This window comes from Notolepis coatsorum, assembly GCF_963971535.1.
Source record: "Notolepis coatsorum genome assembly, chromosome: 8".
In the NCBI taxonomy this organism is placed as follows: Eukaryota; Metazoa; Chordata; class Actinopteri; order Aulopiformes; family Paralepididae; genus Notolepis; species Notolepis coatsorum.
This window is the reverse complement of record NC_140172.1, coordinates 95,915,899-95,930,334: the sequence shown is the minus strand read 5'-3', so window position 1 is coordinate 95,930,334 and position 14,436 is coordinate 95,915,899. Positions and strand designations below refer to the sequence as shown.

At 42.9% G+C, this 14,436-nt stretch overlaps 1 protein-coding gene across 4 annotated transcripts in view; it reads right to left on the bottom strand.

The window, feature by feature from the left end:
* Nucleotides 1–14,436, bottom strand: part of prdm15 (PR domain containing 15) — a 75,435-nt gene that overhangs the window by 17,549 nt on the left and 43,450 nt on the right. For all 4 annotated transcript variants that reach the window (XM_084320033.1, XM_084320031.1, XM_084320032.1 and 1 more), the window contains 3 exons: nucleotides 12,543–12,626; nucleotides 10,152–10,327; nucleotides 1,236–1,316 (listed from right to left, as the gene is read on the bottom strand). In XM_084320033.1, coding sequence (XP_084176159.1) covers nucleotides 1,236–1,316; nucleotides 10,152–10,327; nucleotides 12,543–12,626 — 341 coding nt within the window. The remainder of the gene's footprint in view (nucleotides 1–1,235; nucleotides 1,317–10,151; nucleotides 10,328–12,542; nucleotides 12,627–14,436) is intronic.

Sequence of the window (14,436 nt, the reverse complement as noted above, 5' to 3'; positions counted from 1 at the left end):
CTGCTATAGATGATTGATGTGACTACAATGCCTGTGCTGGGGACAAGGACTAGATGTGACTGATTGGACGATCAGAGCAGCAGATGTGACTGATTGGCCAATCAGAGCAGCAGATGTGACTGATTGGCCAATCAAAGCAGCAGATGTGACTGACCCATTGATATCCAGGGGGATAGAGATCAAAGGGCTTTAGTCATAATTTTCCCAAAAACAACAACAGCTCTAACATTTTGGGTAATTTTACATCAACTCTTAAAAATGCAACGAGATTGAAAAACATGATTTTCATTGTACTGAATCTTTAAGCCATTTATTTGAGTCTTGAAAGTTACAACAATGTAATTCGAAACAGATTTTGTTATCAAAATGGTCAACGGGTGGAATAGTTTGGGTTGTGCCTCTAGTTTCGGCAGTTAGACAATCCCCCCCCCCTTCCCCATCCGCGTGTAGCTTTATGCCAAGCAAGCAGTGCAAAAATTTACCGTAGTGGCATGCAGTAATGCGCCTTTCATTTTCCGCCGCCCAGCGCCCAGGTCGCGCGGAAATAGGCTGTCTATTGCCATTCTCTTTGACAAACTCTAACCTTAACCAGCTCCTTAACAACGCCTAAACTTAACCGTTCTAACCTTAACCAACTCCGAAACAATGCCTAACCTTAACCTTAACCTTAACCATGCCTAACCTTAACCATAGAAATTATATTGCCATTCTCTTTGACAAACTCTAACCTTAACCAGCTCCTTAACAGCGCCTAAACTTAACCGTTCTAACCTTAACCAACTCCGAAACAATGCCTAACCTTAACCTTAACCATGCCTAACCTTAACCGGCGAAATAATACACGTTAAAAAAAAATCACGTTAAAAAATATTTTCGATGGGATTCGAACTCGCCAGCAAACAAGCCATAGGATCCACAGCCATGTGTCCTTGCCAATTGAGCTATTGCTAGATACTGAATAAGGGGCGGTGACTTATATATATTGAGCTCCGCTCGTGTCAACCAAGGCGGGATCTCATGCGCATGCGCGGGCACCTCGCGCGAGCACGCCGGCGCACGCACGCACCTGAGCGAGCACGCCGCCGCCGGTGCACGCACGGTAGCATTTGTCTGAAAAGAAGGGCGCTTTACCGCACTAGCGTGCGGTGACGAATGCGGAAGCATTTTTGCACTGCTTGCTTGGCATTAACGTACAGGCTCCCCATCCATAGAAATCCCAAAGGCTTTGACCTCACCTGCATAATGCTTATAGATGAATCATCGATTGTCGAAGCTTCCTGAAGATCATCAAAGTCGTCTATTCTCACAGACACCACCTGAAGGTAAACAAAGAGAAGAGGCTGAGTCACTACATCAGTGAAAATGACTCCTCCACAGCAAAAATAACTACTGTAGACTTACTACAAAGACTACTGTAGCTTATGCAGTCAAATAAATGGACCATCTTAAAGGGGCTATGCACTGCTATTCCTAGCACTATTTGGGCAACTTTACACAATTCCTGTTAGTCTATTGAAGACATTTGTAAGTTTTTTTTCAAAAAGATTCATTGTTTTATATTTCTAATCAAGTACTCGAAACCATCATTTTTCAGCCTCAAGAAATCAGGCTGTTATGGCCTGGCTCCGCCCATAAGCACTTTGAGTGACAGTCAGTCCACAGTCTGCACTGGTAGAGGGAGGGAGGGAGGGGGGGGAAGAGAGAGAGAGTTCAGTTCAGTTCAGAGTTTTTATTTGCCACATGGAATAATACAATCATAGTTTCTTCATTTAAAAAAATCATAAATAGTCATTCCATGGACAAAAGGAGCAGGAAGAAGAATAAATCTTATAGTTATATAGTTACCGGCCCCTTATTCATAAACTAACATGTATTTTCTTAATGGTCGGCGTATAACCTTATTTACACAAATAATCATTTATACCATGAGAGAGAGAGAGAGAGAGAGAGAGAGAGAGAGAGAGAGAGAGAGAGAGAGAGAGAGAGAGAGAGAGAGAGAGAGAAGCCCCTCCCTCTCTCTTCCTTTTTTTCTTTCTATCACTCTCCCGTTCGGAGGTGTGTGTCGCACGGACCTCCGTGCGGCAGGTCCCCCCCCCCCCCCAAGTGCCCCCTCTCTCTCCCTCCCTCCTTCTCTCTTCATTTCTCTCCTTTCTCTCCCACTCGGCTCTCGCTGATGAGACGGGGCAACTTTTTTCTTTTCTTTCTTTCAATCTCCCGTGTGGCGCGCCGCCGGCAGGTACCCCCCCCCCCCCCCCCAAGTGCCCCCTCTCTCTCCCTCCCTCCTTCTCTCTTCATTTCTCTCCCACTCGGCTCTCGCTGATGAGACGGGGCAACTTTTTTCTTTTCTTTCTTTCAATCTCCCGTGTGGCGCGCGGCCGGCAGGTACCACCCCCCCCCCCCCCCCCCCCCCTCCCCAAGTGCCCCCTCTCTCTCCCTCTCTCTTCCTTTCTCTCGGCTCTCTCTTCCTCTCGGCCCCGCAGCCCCACTCGCTGTCTAGTCTAGGTAGAATGGGGGCGGGCATTAGCTCCAACCACAGAGCCAATCGCATCACTGTGCGCCTAATGACGTGACTCAGGACTTCAAATCAAAATGACCCGATTTACTAGAGCACGAGAGGGGCTGGGCTGAATCGGAGCAATCAGCCAATATGGTATTTAGACCCTAAAACACATTGATACGAACTCCTATTACTATAATACAATGCTAGAGACTGAAAAATGACATTTATAATGCATGGGACCTTTAACACTTTGATTACCAGCCATGCGGTGCGCCTTACCCCCGTTCAATGCCACGACCCACTTCAATGATAGAGCTCTCATATTTGTGAACGCATAAACTACGTCTTAAATTATGGCTATGTGTCTAATCTGGCCGTCGCTTATCGATTACTTGTTTGCAGTCAACATTGTCTAAACAGATTTTTTTTTTTTTTTTTTATAAATCGGTTCATTTCCGTTTTATACCATTTTGAAAAACTTTTTTGAAAGTTTCAGGAAAATATAAAGATTGTGATAAACGCCCTTTACTGGAATATTCTGGAATACACAAACTGTGTAATTTTTTGGCCTATTTATGAAAAATAAACGCTAGATTATCGATAGTATATGTACTTATGCACGCTATATAAGCGGGCTGAAAAATCAAATCTCTTATTTCCTGATCAGCACACACACACACACACACACACACACAACGCTGTTTTGGGGCTCGGAAATTACTTTGATCCCCTCGGGTGGAAATGAGGAAGCTGGATGAGGAAGCTGGATTCCCCCCCCCCCCCCCCCCCCTCCCCATGTGTTTCATTCAGTCTAATCCAATGGGGTGCAGTACAACAGGGAGGGACGATAGGTAGGGCTGGGCGATATGGCCTAAATATGATATCACGATATTTTCTGACCTTTCGGCGATACACGATACGCATCACGATGTTTTTCTTTTTTTCCCCAAACAATTCATTATGAGGCTTACCAAGACAGTATTTGAGTTTGCAAGCTAACATTAAAGACAAAATAAAATACCCATGCATTTAGCATTTTTATATTATATATTAGATTTAGATTATTGGATTATTAGATTATATATTGCATATATTTAGCAATGAGATATTATATGATTTAGATATGAAATATGATGAATTGAAAATGGGGGACCCTGATGTAAACAAGACGAAAGTCTTTCGCTGGTCTGCATCCCCTTAACAATTGTATGTATTGAGCTGTACTGTACCCATTCTGCAATATGTTAATAAAGTTTTAAATCAATCAATAGGATTTTAGCATTTTTATGAAACTACTGTATATTTGTATGTCTCTAAATGTTTTGATGAATTGAAAATGGAGGACCCTTATGTAAAAAAGCCGAAAGTCTTTTTCTGGTCTTCATCCTCCAGTCAGTCCACTGTTGTTGTATTGAGCTGTACTGTATTGTACCCATTCTGCAATCGTTAATAACGTTCATTCATTCAATAATTTAGCCGGCAACAGAATAATTTTGATTGACAGTCGAGTCTGCCAATTACGTCACACCGCTTGTACCCGCCCTGCTGTTCTTAGCACCAATCGGCAAGCAGCGCTATTCTTTTTTTTACTTCCTGAATGCCCTCCTTGATTTTAACGAGAGCTCAGCTCAACGACAACAACAACAGCTCACCGCAGCCGACGAGTGATTACTAGCGCACCGCAGCATGACAACGAGGCATAATGATTTTACTGCAACAAATGTTATAATAAAAGCCTTTCCATACATCTGTCTGATTGAAAACTTTATTAACAGACCGCAGAATGGGCACGCACAACTCGGCACGGACTGAGATATGAACAGTAACGCTTGCTATCTATGTCGTCATCGGACGTTGCTATGTTTGGGTAAATACGCTGATGTGTAACTATATAACGTGTAACTATATAATGTTGATGCCACAAAACGAATGCCTTTGTTAATCATAAGTACTAACTAACTTTGATGCAGTAGTGTGTGTGTGGGAGCGGCGTTGTTCAAAAGTTTGAACGGGGTGGACCAGATTGACGCGACACAATCCTCTTGGGCAAAACATCACGATATCCACGATACGTTAAAAAAGTGTATCGTTAATGAACTGTACCCGATATTTATATAATATCGTCATATCGCCCAGCCCTAACGATAGGGGGCGGTATTTTCCCAATGGAGCTCAGAGTGAGTTTGCAGCACTAACGTGAGACTAGATTGATGAAATATGAATTCAAATATGAATTAAAATCGATAATAAAAAAAAATTCGATTAAAAACGAGATCTCTCGTCGGTTGGCACTCAACGGTCGGCATGAACTAACGACATATCTCGTTGCTGGCACTCAAAGTGTTAAGACTGGACAGACACCTTATAGTGGGGCAGCTTAGCGCACATTTTCAACAGAATTGTGCATTTTGTGATAAAAGCACCTAATTTGGTACACATGTATCTTACTATATTTAGAAGAAATGGATGGAAATGGATATTGGGCCACTGCAAATTCGCCCCCTAGTGGCCATGGCAGGCATCAACGTTATTAGATGACTTTTAGGGGGGGCTGTAGCACCCCTACATTTCATATCAGCCATGATGAAAATACAGAGGAGAATGTTACTTTTCCAGTGATACCAATGTTATTGTTCTGGTCCAAATGGAAGCAGATATATGCCATTTTACATATTGAATGTCTCCAAATTTACTAGAAACTTTCAACATGCATTGGTGACATTCAATATAAAATGGCATATCTCTGGTTTTATTTGGACTACAATAATACTATTGGTATCTCTGAATCTCCCCTGTCTTTCCATAATGGCTGATATGAAATTTAGGGGGGGGGGGGGCCCCCTAAAGACGATCTAATAACATTGATGCCTGCCTAGGGGGCGAATTTTAAAATTATTTATTTATCCAGATTTCTTCTAAACATATTAAGCTACATTATGTACCAGGTTTGATGCTTTTATCACAAAGTGCACAATTCTTCAGCTAAGCTGCCACACTATTACAACTTGTCTAACTTACAGGGTTGAACAATAAATGTAATTCACATTGATATCGCAATATGAAAAGAAAAAAAACATATCCATATCATTAAGACTGCAATATGGGATTTTTTTTATAAATATGAAAATACACATAATAATAATAATAATAATAATAATAATAATAATAATAATAATAATAATAATAATAATAATAATAATAATAATAATAATAATAATAAGGACACTGTACAAGGAAAGGATGGAAAAAAAAATGTTGAAGAAAAAATAAAAGATAAAAAAAAAATTATGAATATCTGTGTATAGTAACAACGGGAAAAAACAAATAAGATAAGAGATAAAGAAGGAAGCAAGGTGCTGTCCAATTGGGTGAAGTGGTTGAAATTAACAAACAAAACAAACAAACAACAAAACAAAACAACGGAATCTGTGGCTTAAAAGAGTCAGGGGTGGGCTACTTGGGAGCGGGGCCGTGTTGCGTGAAGGCAAGTGTGAACAGGTGGGTTTTTAGCTTGGTTTTGAAGAGGTTGATGGTGTCAGAGCCTCGGATGAGGGGGGAGAGGGAGTTCCACAGTCTGGGGGCAGCTACAGCGAAAGCTCGGTCTCCCAGTGTGGAACGCCTGGTGCAGGGGATGGTGAGGAGGTCGGAGTTGGAGGAGCGGAGGCCTCGTGCTGGAGTGTAGGGGTGGAGTAGGTTGGTCAGGTAGGAAGGGGCCAACCCGTGCAGGGATTTGTAGGTGAGGAGGAGGATCTTGTAGGGGATTCGGTAGTTGATGGGGAGCCAGTGGAGTTTTTGCAGGGTGGGGGTGATGTGCTGCCAGGGTTTGGTGCGCGTGAGGACCCTCGCAGCAGAGTTTTGGACGTACTGTAAGCGATCCAGAACCTTCTTGGAAGCACCAAGAAGGATTCCGTTACAGTAGTCGAGGCGGGAAGTGATGAAGGCGTGAATGAGTGTTTCCGCTGAGGTGTCGGAGAGTGAGGGGCGGAGGCGGGAGATGGTTCTGAGGTGGAAGAAGGCGGATCTGGTGACAGACTTGACGTGAGGGTGAAATGAGAGGGTTGAGTCCAGTATTACGCCCAGGTTCCTTACCTCCGTGGAGGGGCAGATGGAGTAGCCATCCACGGAGAGAACAAGGTGGTCGATCTTTTGGAGGAGGGCTGGGGAGGCTACAACTATTAATTCGGTCTTCTTGCTGTTGAGTTGAAGGAAGTTGGTGGTCATCCATGTTTTTATGTCCTGGAGGCAGGCAGTGAGGGAGGGGGGAGGAAGGGGAGCCGAGGGTTTGGTGTGGAGGTAAAGCTGTGTGTTGTCTGCGTAAGAGTGGAAGTGGAGGCCGTGTTTCCTTATGATATCACCGAGTGGGAGGAGGTAAATGATAAAAAGGAGCGGACCTAGCACCGAACCCTGGGGAACACCCTGTTTAACAAGTGCTGGAGCTGACCTGGACCCCCCGAGGGAAACATACTGCCACCTGTTGGTAAGGTAGGATGTGAACCAGGACAAGGGGGTACCAGTGATGCCAAGGACACTTTCCAGGCGGTCTAGGAGGATTGAGTGTGAGATGGTGTCGAAAGCAGCTGAGAGGTCCAGGAGGATGAGGATGTTGATGTTGCCAGCATCAGCAGCCATGAGGAGGTCATTTTTTACCTTGATCAGGGCGGTCTCGGTGCTGTGTTTAGCCCTGAACCCAGACTGGAGTGGTTCAAACAGGTCATCACAATCTCTAATAAATGAGATATTGTGAAGAGTGGCAGATACACTTCCGTTAAGCCCTGTAACACTAGGTCCATATAATAGAAGGACTTACTTGAGTCATCACTAGGAAATCCAACAGTTGACTGCGTGATGTCATCAAAATTACATAAAAATAGCACGAATTCCCACAATATACTACCGAAAGTGCCTTAAACCACATGGAGAGGAAATGTGTCTCGTGAAATAATGGTAATATGATATTTGGTCCGTATCGTTTCACCCTACTGACTCATGGTCACACGCCAACAGGGGTGTAAAAAGTACCCAGAAACTATACTTAAGTGAAAGTATGGATACCATCTCAAAATCGTACTCAAGTAAAGGTCAGAGTATCTGGCTAAAAACACACTTGAGTAAAAGTAAAAAAGTTTCTACTTTTAAATGTACTTAAGTACTAAAAAGTAAAAGTACTGGGGCAATGAAATGTTCCGTTTCGTCCTCTTCCTCACTCGTATTATCGTTTGTGGCCATCTTCTGTAGCTTGTCCAGGGATTAAAGCAAAAAAAAATCTCCTGACTGAACTTTTTTTCTGGCCAAGTCATATTCTTATTTTAACCTCTACTGTATTTTTTTTTAATAGTGTTAGCGTTTTAAGGGAGCCTACTTGTAGAGCGAGCCTACTGTCCTGACTGTGACTATAGACCCTACTGTTGTGTGCTGGAGAGCGTGAATGCAAGTCTTGTGGCTAGCTTCTGATTGATGGCGAGCTAGCACCCCTCCCCACTTTGAACCATGAACTAAACGGCTTGTTATCATACAAACAAGGGACTAAACACGTTTCGCAATTATGCCACAACAACAATGGACAGTCTCCTCCCCACCGTTTGTATATATTTATTTACCACCCACTCACTCACCCCCTCCTAATGTACAGTCTCCTCCTCATCATATGTATATATTTACTGTTAGGATCTCTGGGTAACAGTACTGTATATTTGCATATCGTATATGTGACAAAATGTAACAGTACTATTACTATATACCTGTAAGGCATGTATGTCCCTATGTCATAAATGTCATGTATGTTGTGTATGTCATAAATGTCACTATGAATTGAAAATGGGGGACCCTGATGATGTAAACAAGACAAACGCCTTTCTCTGGTCTACATCCCCTTAACAATTGTGTGTATTGCTACTGGATTTACAAGATCCAGAGTGAATGAATGAATGAAAACTTTATTTAATACACGAGACCCTCTTATTGGGACCAAGTAAGGTTGTCGATAATCCAATGTATAGTTACAACCCCCCCCCCCCCATCCCACCCAACCACATCCAATGTACAGTTTCTTCGTCAAATGTATATACTCTTTTTAGACTATTTTTTTATCACAAACAATAGGCTACTGTATTTGTAAATCTGGTATGTCATAAATGTATAGATGTAGCAGTATTGTCTATCTGTATGTCATGTGTGTCATATATGTTATGATGAACTGAAAATGGGGGACCCTGATGTAAACAAGACGAAAGTCTTTCTCTGGTCTGCATCCCCTTAACAATTGTGTGTATTGAGCTGTACTGTACCCATTCTGCAATCTGTTAATAACAATCAATCAATATTTAACAGATTGCAGAATGGGTACAATACAGTACAGCTCAATACACACAATTGTTAAGGGGATGCAGACCAGAGAAAGACGTTCGTCTTGTTTACATCAGGGTCCCCCGTTTTCAATTCATAGTGACATACATGACATACAGGTATATAGTAATGTTACATTTGTGACATATATGATATGCAAATATACAGTACTGTTACCCAGAGATCTCCCGGACAAATGGGAGAAAGACGTTTATTGAGCTTAAAAACAATTGATAACGCAAATAACGTTCTGATTAACAAAGTCATTCGTTTTGTGGCATTAACGTTATCTAGATTTATCAACATTCATACATTTATCAGAAAGCGAGCGGCGCAAGCACACACACGAAACACCACCAACAACAACAACAACGACAACAACACACTGCTTGTCGCGTAAATAACGTTCTGATTAACAAAAGGCATTCGTTTTGTGGCATTCACGTTACCTAGATGTATCAATAGCAATAGTAATATATATGTTTCTTTAGACTAGAATAAGTCAAATGAACTTACGGTCTCGTAAAAGTTGCCGCATGTTGTTGATGAGTCAAGTTTACTCGCGAGTAGAGCTAGACGCTAGAGAGTCTCAAAATGGGCGCTTCCCATTGGTGCTGAGCACAGCGGAGGCGGGTGAAAGGGCTGTAAACTCAGAACAATCTCGCCTTCTGGTTGGTTGCATTTGCCTGAGAATTTGCCGATTGCTCGCAAATGACTGTTTGGTGCGGCCGCGGTAGGGGAAAAAAGGATATTTGACGCCTCTGATTGGCTCAGGTTAAAATCCGTCACGACTCCGAATCAAATGACGGAATCTCCAAATCAAATGGACGGATATCCGTCCCAAGACGGAACGCTTTAATGCCTGAGCTTGTCACTCTGACTGTCTATTCTTCTGATAGCAGGTGTTTAATCAAAGATCCCCGCTTTCTAGTCTTGCACAAGGACCAATCAGCATGGGTATGGGCGGGTTCATTTTCCATTGATGGGGATTTGATTGGCTGTTTTTAAATAAAGTGCGGCCGCAGGATTAATAACGTTAACGTTAGTTCGGCCAGAAAAACAAATATACTAATTAAAATGGTTGGACCTGTGAAATTTGTAAGTTGTAGGTGTGCATTTTAAATGCAAGGAGTAAAAAGTATGTTTTTTCTCTCTGAAATGTAATTGAGTAAAAGTACAATGATACTCATGATACAATGATAACCTAATGATACTCGAGTAAAGTACAAATCCCCCAAAACAGTACTTAAGTATTGTAAAGAAGTACAATTACTCAAGTACTTTACACCCCTGGTCACACGCCACTCACCTCTGGGTGTTTCCTTCTCAGGTGGCGGTTCATGGAGGCGCGGGTCGACACCTTGGTCCCACACAGGTGACAGGACTGGGCCTCCACCTTCTCGTGGGTCAGGTGGACATGTTTCTGCAGCATGTACTCCGTCAGGTACTTCTTATCACACGTGCCACAGGTCCAGGTCTTACCAACTGCAGGAGGCCAGAGGAGAAGGCAAGAGTCATCCAACTGGATAGGCACCGGCGTTAACAGCCAGATGAGTCACTATATACCAGCGGTTCTCAAACTACGGGTCACGACCCAAAGTGCACATTGGCAAGTAAAAAAAGACAAATCTATAATAAATGTTTTTATGTTCTGGTAACCTATATGCTAAATATGCCTCGTTTTATAAATGTGTATTGATAACATAGTGCTGTAATACAATTTCTAATAAATATGCATGATCAAGTTCAACAACGTGTGCTTTTATTTTGATATTCCTTAATTCCATGTTGAAATTATGCGGTGTGGGGGGTCCTCAAAATTTTTCTAAATAAAATAGGGTTGTGGTATAAAAAAGTTTGAGAACCCTAGTATAGACCACTGCACTTCCGCGTTACATTGAGCTCATGGGAGAGAGAGAGTGGGGGGAGAAAATGAATGAATGTGGATGAGAGCCTTGACATTAAGCGGTTGTAGCTACGGCTGTGGGGGTGCGGGAGACATGAAGCGACTATAGCTCGGCCCGAGAAAAGTGCAGATCGACTTGGGACTGGTCTATTGGATCATGTCTCCAGCCCCCCCACAGCCGTAGCTACAACCACTTAATGTCAAGGCTCTCATCCACATTCATTAATTTTCTCCCCCCGCTCTCTCTCCCATGATTTCAGAATACCGGAAGTGTTGTGGTGGTCTATACCTCAGTTCAGTTTCAGTTTCAGTTTATTTAAAAAGGACAGTACACATTAATGTGTCAGTTTTAGCCAGCTGGATAAATTCACAATTGTAGTCTTTTTGGCAAGATGTTATAAGACCGACCATACACCTACCTGCTGCAGATAACTGGGTTTGCAAGTATAAAACAAAGATCTCTATATAAATATCTTCCTGTAACCATATCTTTAAATGGTAGAATCTGTAATGGTGTCAAATGTCACAGTTTGACGCCATTACATATTCTACCTCTAGGCAAAAGAGCCCCTCTTGGTACTGTGCTTTGTTTACATTTCTTTGTTTTGGTTCGACATGCAGGTTGGATTTGAGGGGATATAAGATAAGATAACATAGGATAAGATAACGTAAAATAAGATAAGATATTCCCTTATTGATCCCCTTGGGGAAATTCAGGAGGTCAGGTGTATTTCTGGCCACACTTTAGAGCCAGAGGTGTTGTCAGCAATAGTAACCCCAATAGAAACCCCATATGCACACTCAAATTCAGTTCACACATCAAACCAAAACAAAGAAATGTAAACAAAGCGTCACCTTTGCCTAGAGGTTGCTGTTTGGCAGCATTACAGATTGTAACGTTAAGTACAAATCAAAATAGCCACTGTAGAATTTGTTTAGTCCCCCATCAAATAGAGCACTTATAAAATAAAGCGTTTTAATAGGGAGACCTATTGCTGCTATAGGGGGTTAAGTGATGATAAGGGGAATCTCTGTTCATCCCTACTATAGCCCCTCCCTCAGTCTGTTTATCACTTCACATTTTGATAAATGGACCAACTAGCTGGTGTGGCAACCCCAAGCCACCACTGGGCTTGGTGATTGAAGGGCGCTTACGTAACGGCCCAATGGCTAGGCTCTGCCCATATTTGGGCTTCCACTTCCAGGCGCACCTGCAGCTATAAGGCCCATCAAGACCAGCTAGCCAATCACGACGCGATGCGTGTGTTGTTGAGGAGAGTGAGCAACTAGGTTGCCAAGGACACACGCTCACTCTCTCACATCAGGGGCGAGGAGACAGACCGGTAAGCGGAGAAGCCGCCAGGCAGACAGTCAATTTCAAGTCGGTGAGAGTGAGGAGAACAGTGGACTGTTTTCAGTCAGAGGTTCTCTGACCTGTGTGGATGAGTTTATGTGCGTCCAGAGGTTCTCTCACCTGTGTGGATGAGTTTATGCGTGTCCAGAGGTTCTCTGACCTGTGTGGATGAGTTTATGTGCGTCCAGAGGTTCTCTCACCTGTGTGGATGAGTTTATGTGCGTCCAGAGGTTCTCTCACCTGTGTGGATGAGTTTATGTGCGTCCAGAGGTTCTCTCACCTGTGTGGATGAGTTTATGTGCGTCCAGAGGTTCTCTCACCTGTGTGGATGAGTTTATGCGTGTCCAGAGGTTCTCTCACCTGTGTGGATGAGTTTATGCGTGTCCAGAGGTTCTCTCACCTGTGTGGATGAGTTTATGTGCGTCCAGAGGTTCTCTCACCTGTGTGGATGAGTTTATGCGTGTCCAGAGTAGTTCTCTCGCTGAAGGTCTTCCCACACAGCTCACACATGAAGTCCTTTATACCTGGCGAAAAAGACAAAAAATATTTAGGATAATACACATATCGTTAGCCTCATACGATAATTGCCCAAGTCATTTTTCAAGGTTTTTGGAAAAGAAGAAAAAACTAATTTGTCAGCAAATGTGTACGAGTTTTGAATTTATATTTTGAAAATAAGTTCCACAAGGTGTATCAACAAGTTTGCAAAAATACAAAAACACAACAACCATTGCGTAACAAAATAAGGTGACTTTTAAACTAAATATGTTGTGACTTAGGCATTTTTCCTCATACATACATACATGTCATACACTAAGTTATACTTGCCTAAGTCATCTGTGTATGTAACATTAAAATGCACAAGTCACACGAGTGAGTTAGGCAGATGGGGATTTTTTTATTTTTATTTTTTTATTGCTCTTTTTCCCCCTCCATTTTCCTCCGATTTTCTCCCATCCCAATGTTAGTCGTATGCCAATTCCCAGTCCCTTCCTGGTCGCTGCGCACTTACCCCCCACAGTCAGATCATCTGGGAGAGTGGAGGCTACCACGTGCTTCCTCCGACACACGTCCAGCCAATCACCGCTTCTTTTCACCTGGCAGCGCGGATTCTCATCGAGAGGGCGTAGCGTGTGGGAGGATCACACTATCCCCCTCAAGTCCTATCCGCGCTTAGCAGGCGCCCCGACCGAACTGTAGGAGTCGCTGTTTACAACGACCCGGACCCACCCCGCCAGCTTCTCCCACCCTCTAATACAGCCAATTGTATTAGTGCAGACGGCCAGCCAAGCTGGTGACAACCCCGGAGCTGTGAGCTGGATTCGAACAGGCGAATCTAGCTCACAGCTCCGGGGTTGGTGACGAACGCAATCTCCGCTCGGCCACCTAACCGCCCCTTCAGATGGGGATTTTTTAACGTAACAAGCGTTCTGATTGGCTGAGGACACTAAGCCAGGGGGATGCAGCAGTGTGAGGAGATTACAGTTAGACAGAAATCTCAATTTGGCCAAAAGGATTCTTAGGCAATTATCGTATGAGGCTAACGATATTAAGAAAAATTATATGAAAGAACCGCCTAGAATAGTCAACATTAAAACATACTGGTAAAAAAAGTGGGGGCCCACTGGAGACCCATTTTGGGTCTTGATTGATTGATTGATTGATTTTATTGTGGATTAGAGACATCATCCAAGGGATAAAAACATGATAAAATGCAAGCACTTATTTCCATCATGGTCCCTGGTATTAAAAAACAGGACAAACATCAACATAAAACAACATCATAAAACATTAAGATACAATATGCATATACAGTTGTAGATAAAATAATAATAAATAAATATGCTACCCTCTCTTTCCTATGCCAATAGCCATGATCGTACATACTTTTTGAAACCAGTTAACCCAGGGGCCTGTTTAATGCTGCTGGGCAGGCTGTTCCACAGAACTGCAGCTGAGTAAAGAAAGGTCTGCTGGCCGTACGAAATGAGTTTGAATCTAAACAGAACTATGTTTGTGTCTCTTACCTCTGGTTTCATGGCTATAATTGTTTTTTACATATTGGAAGTAATTGTGAAGGTAGCTTGGCACCTCCCCTTTATAAATCCTATAGACGAGGCATAGTTTTATCATGGATACTCTTTTTTCCACCCTGAGCCTGTTGAAGTGGGGCTGGTCTAAGTGAGTATGAGTGGGGAGCTGCAGGACTATCCTAACTAGCTTGTTCTGGGCAGTTTGAAGTCTATTTTTCAAGTTGCTGGGGGCATACCAGGACAAGCAAGCATAGTCAAAATGACTCTGAACTAATGCCCCTGCAAGTGCTCTAAGAGCTTT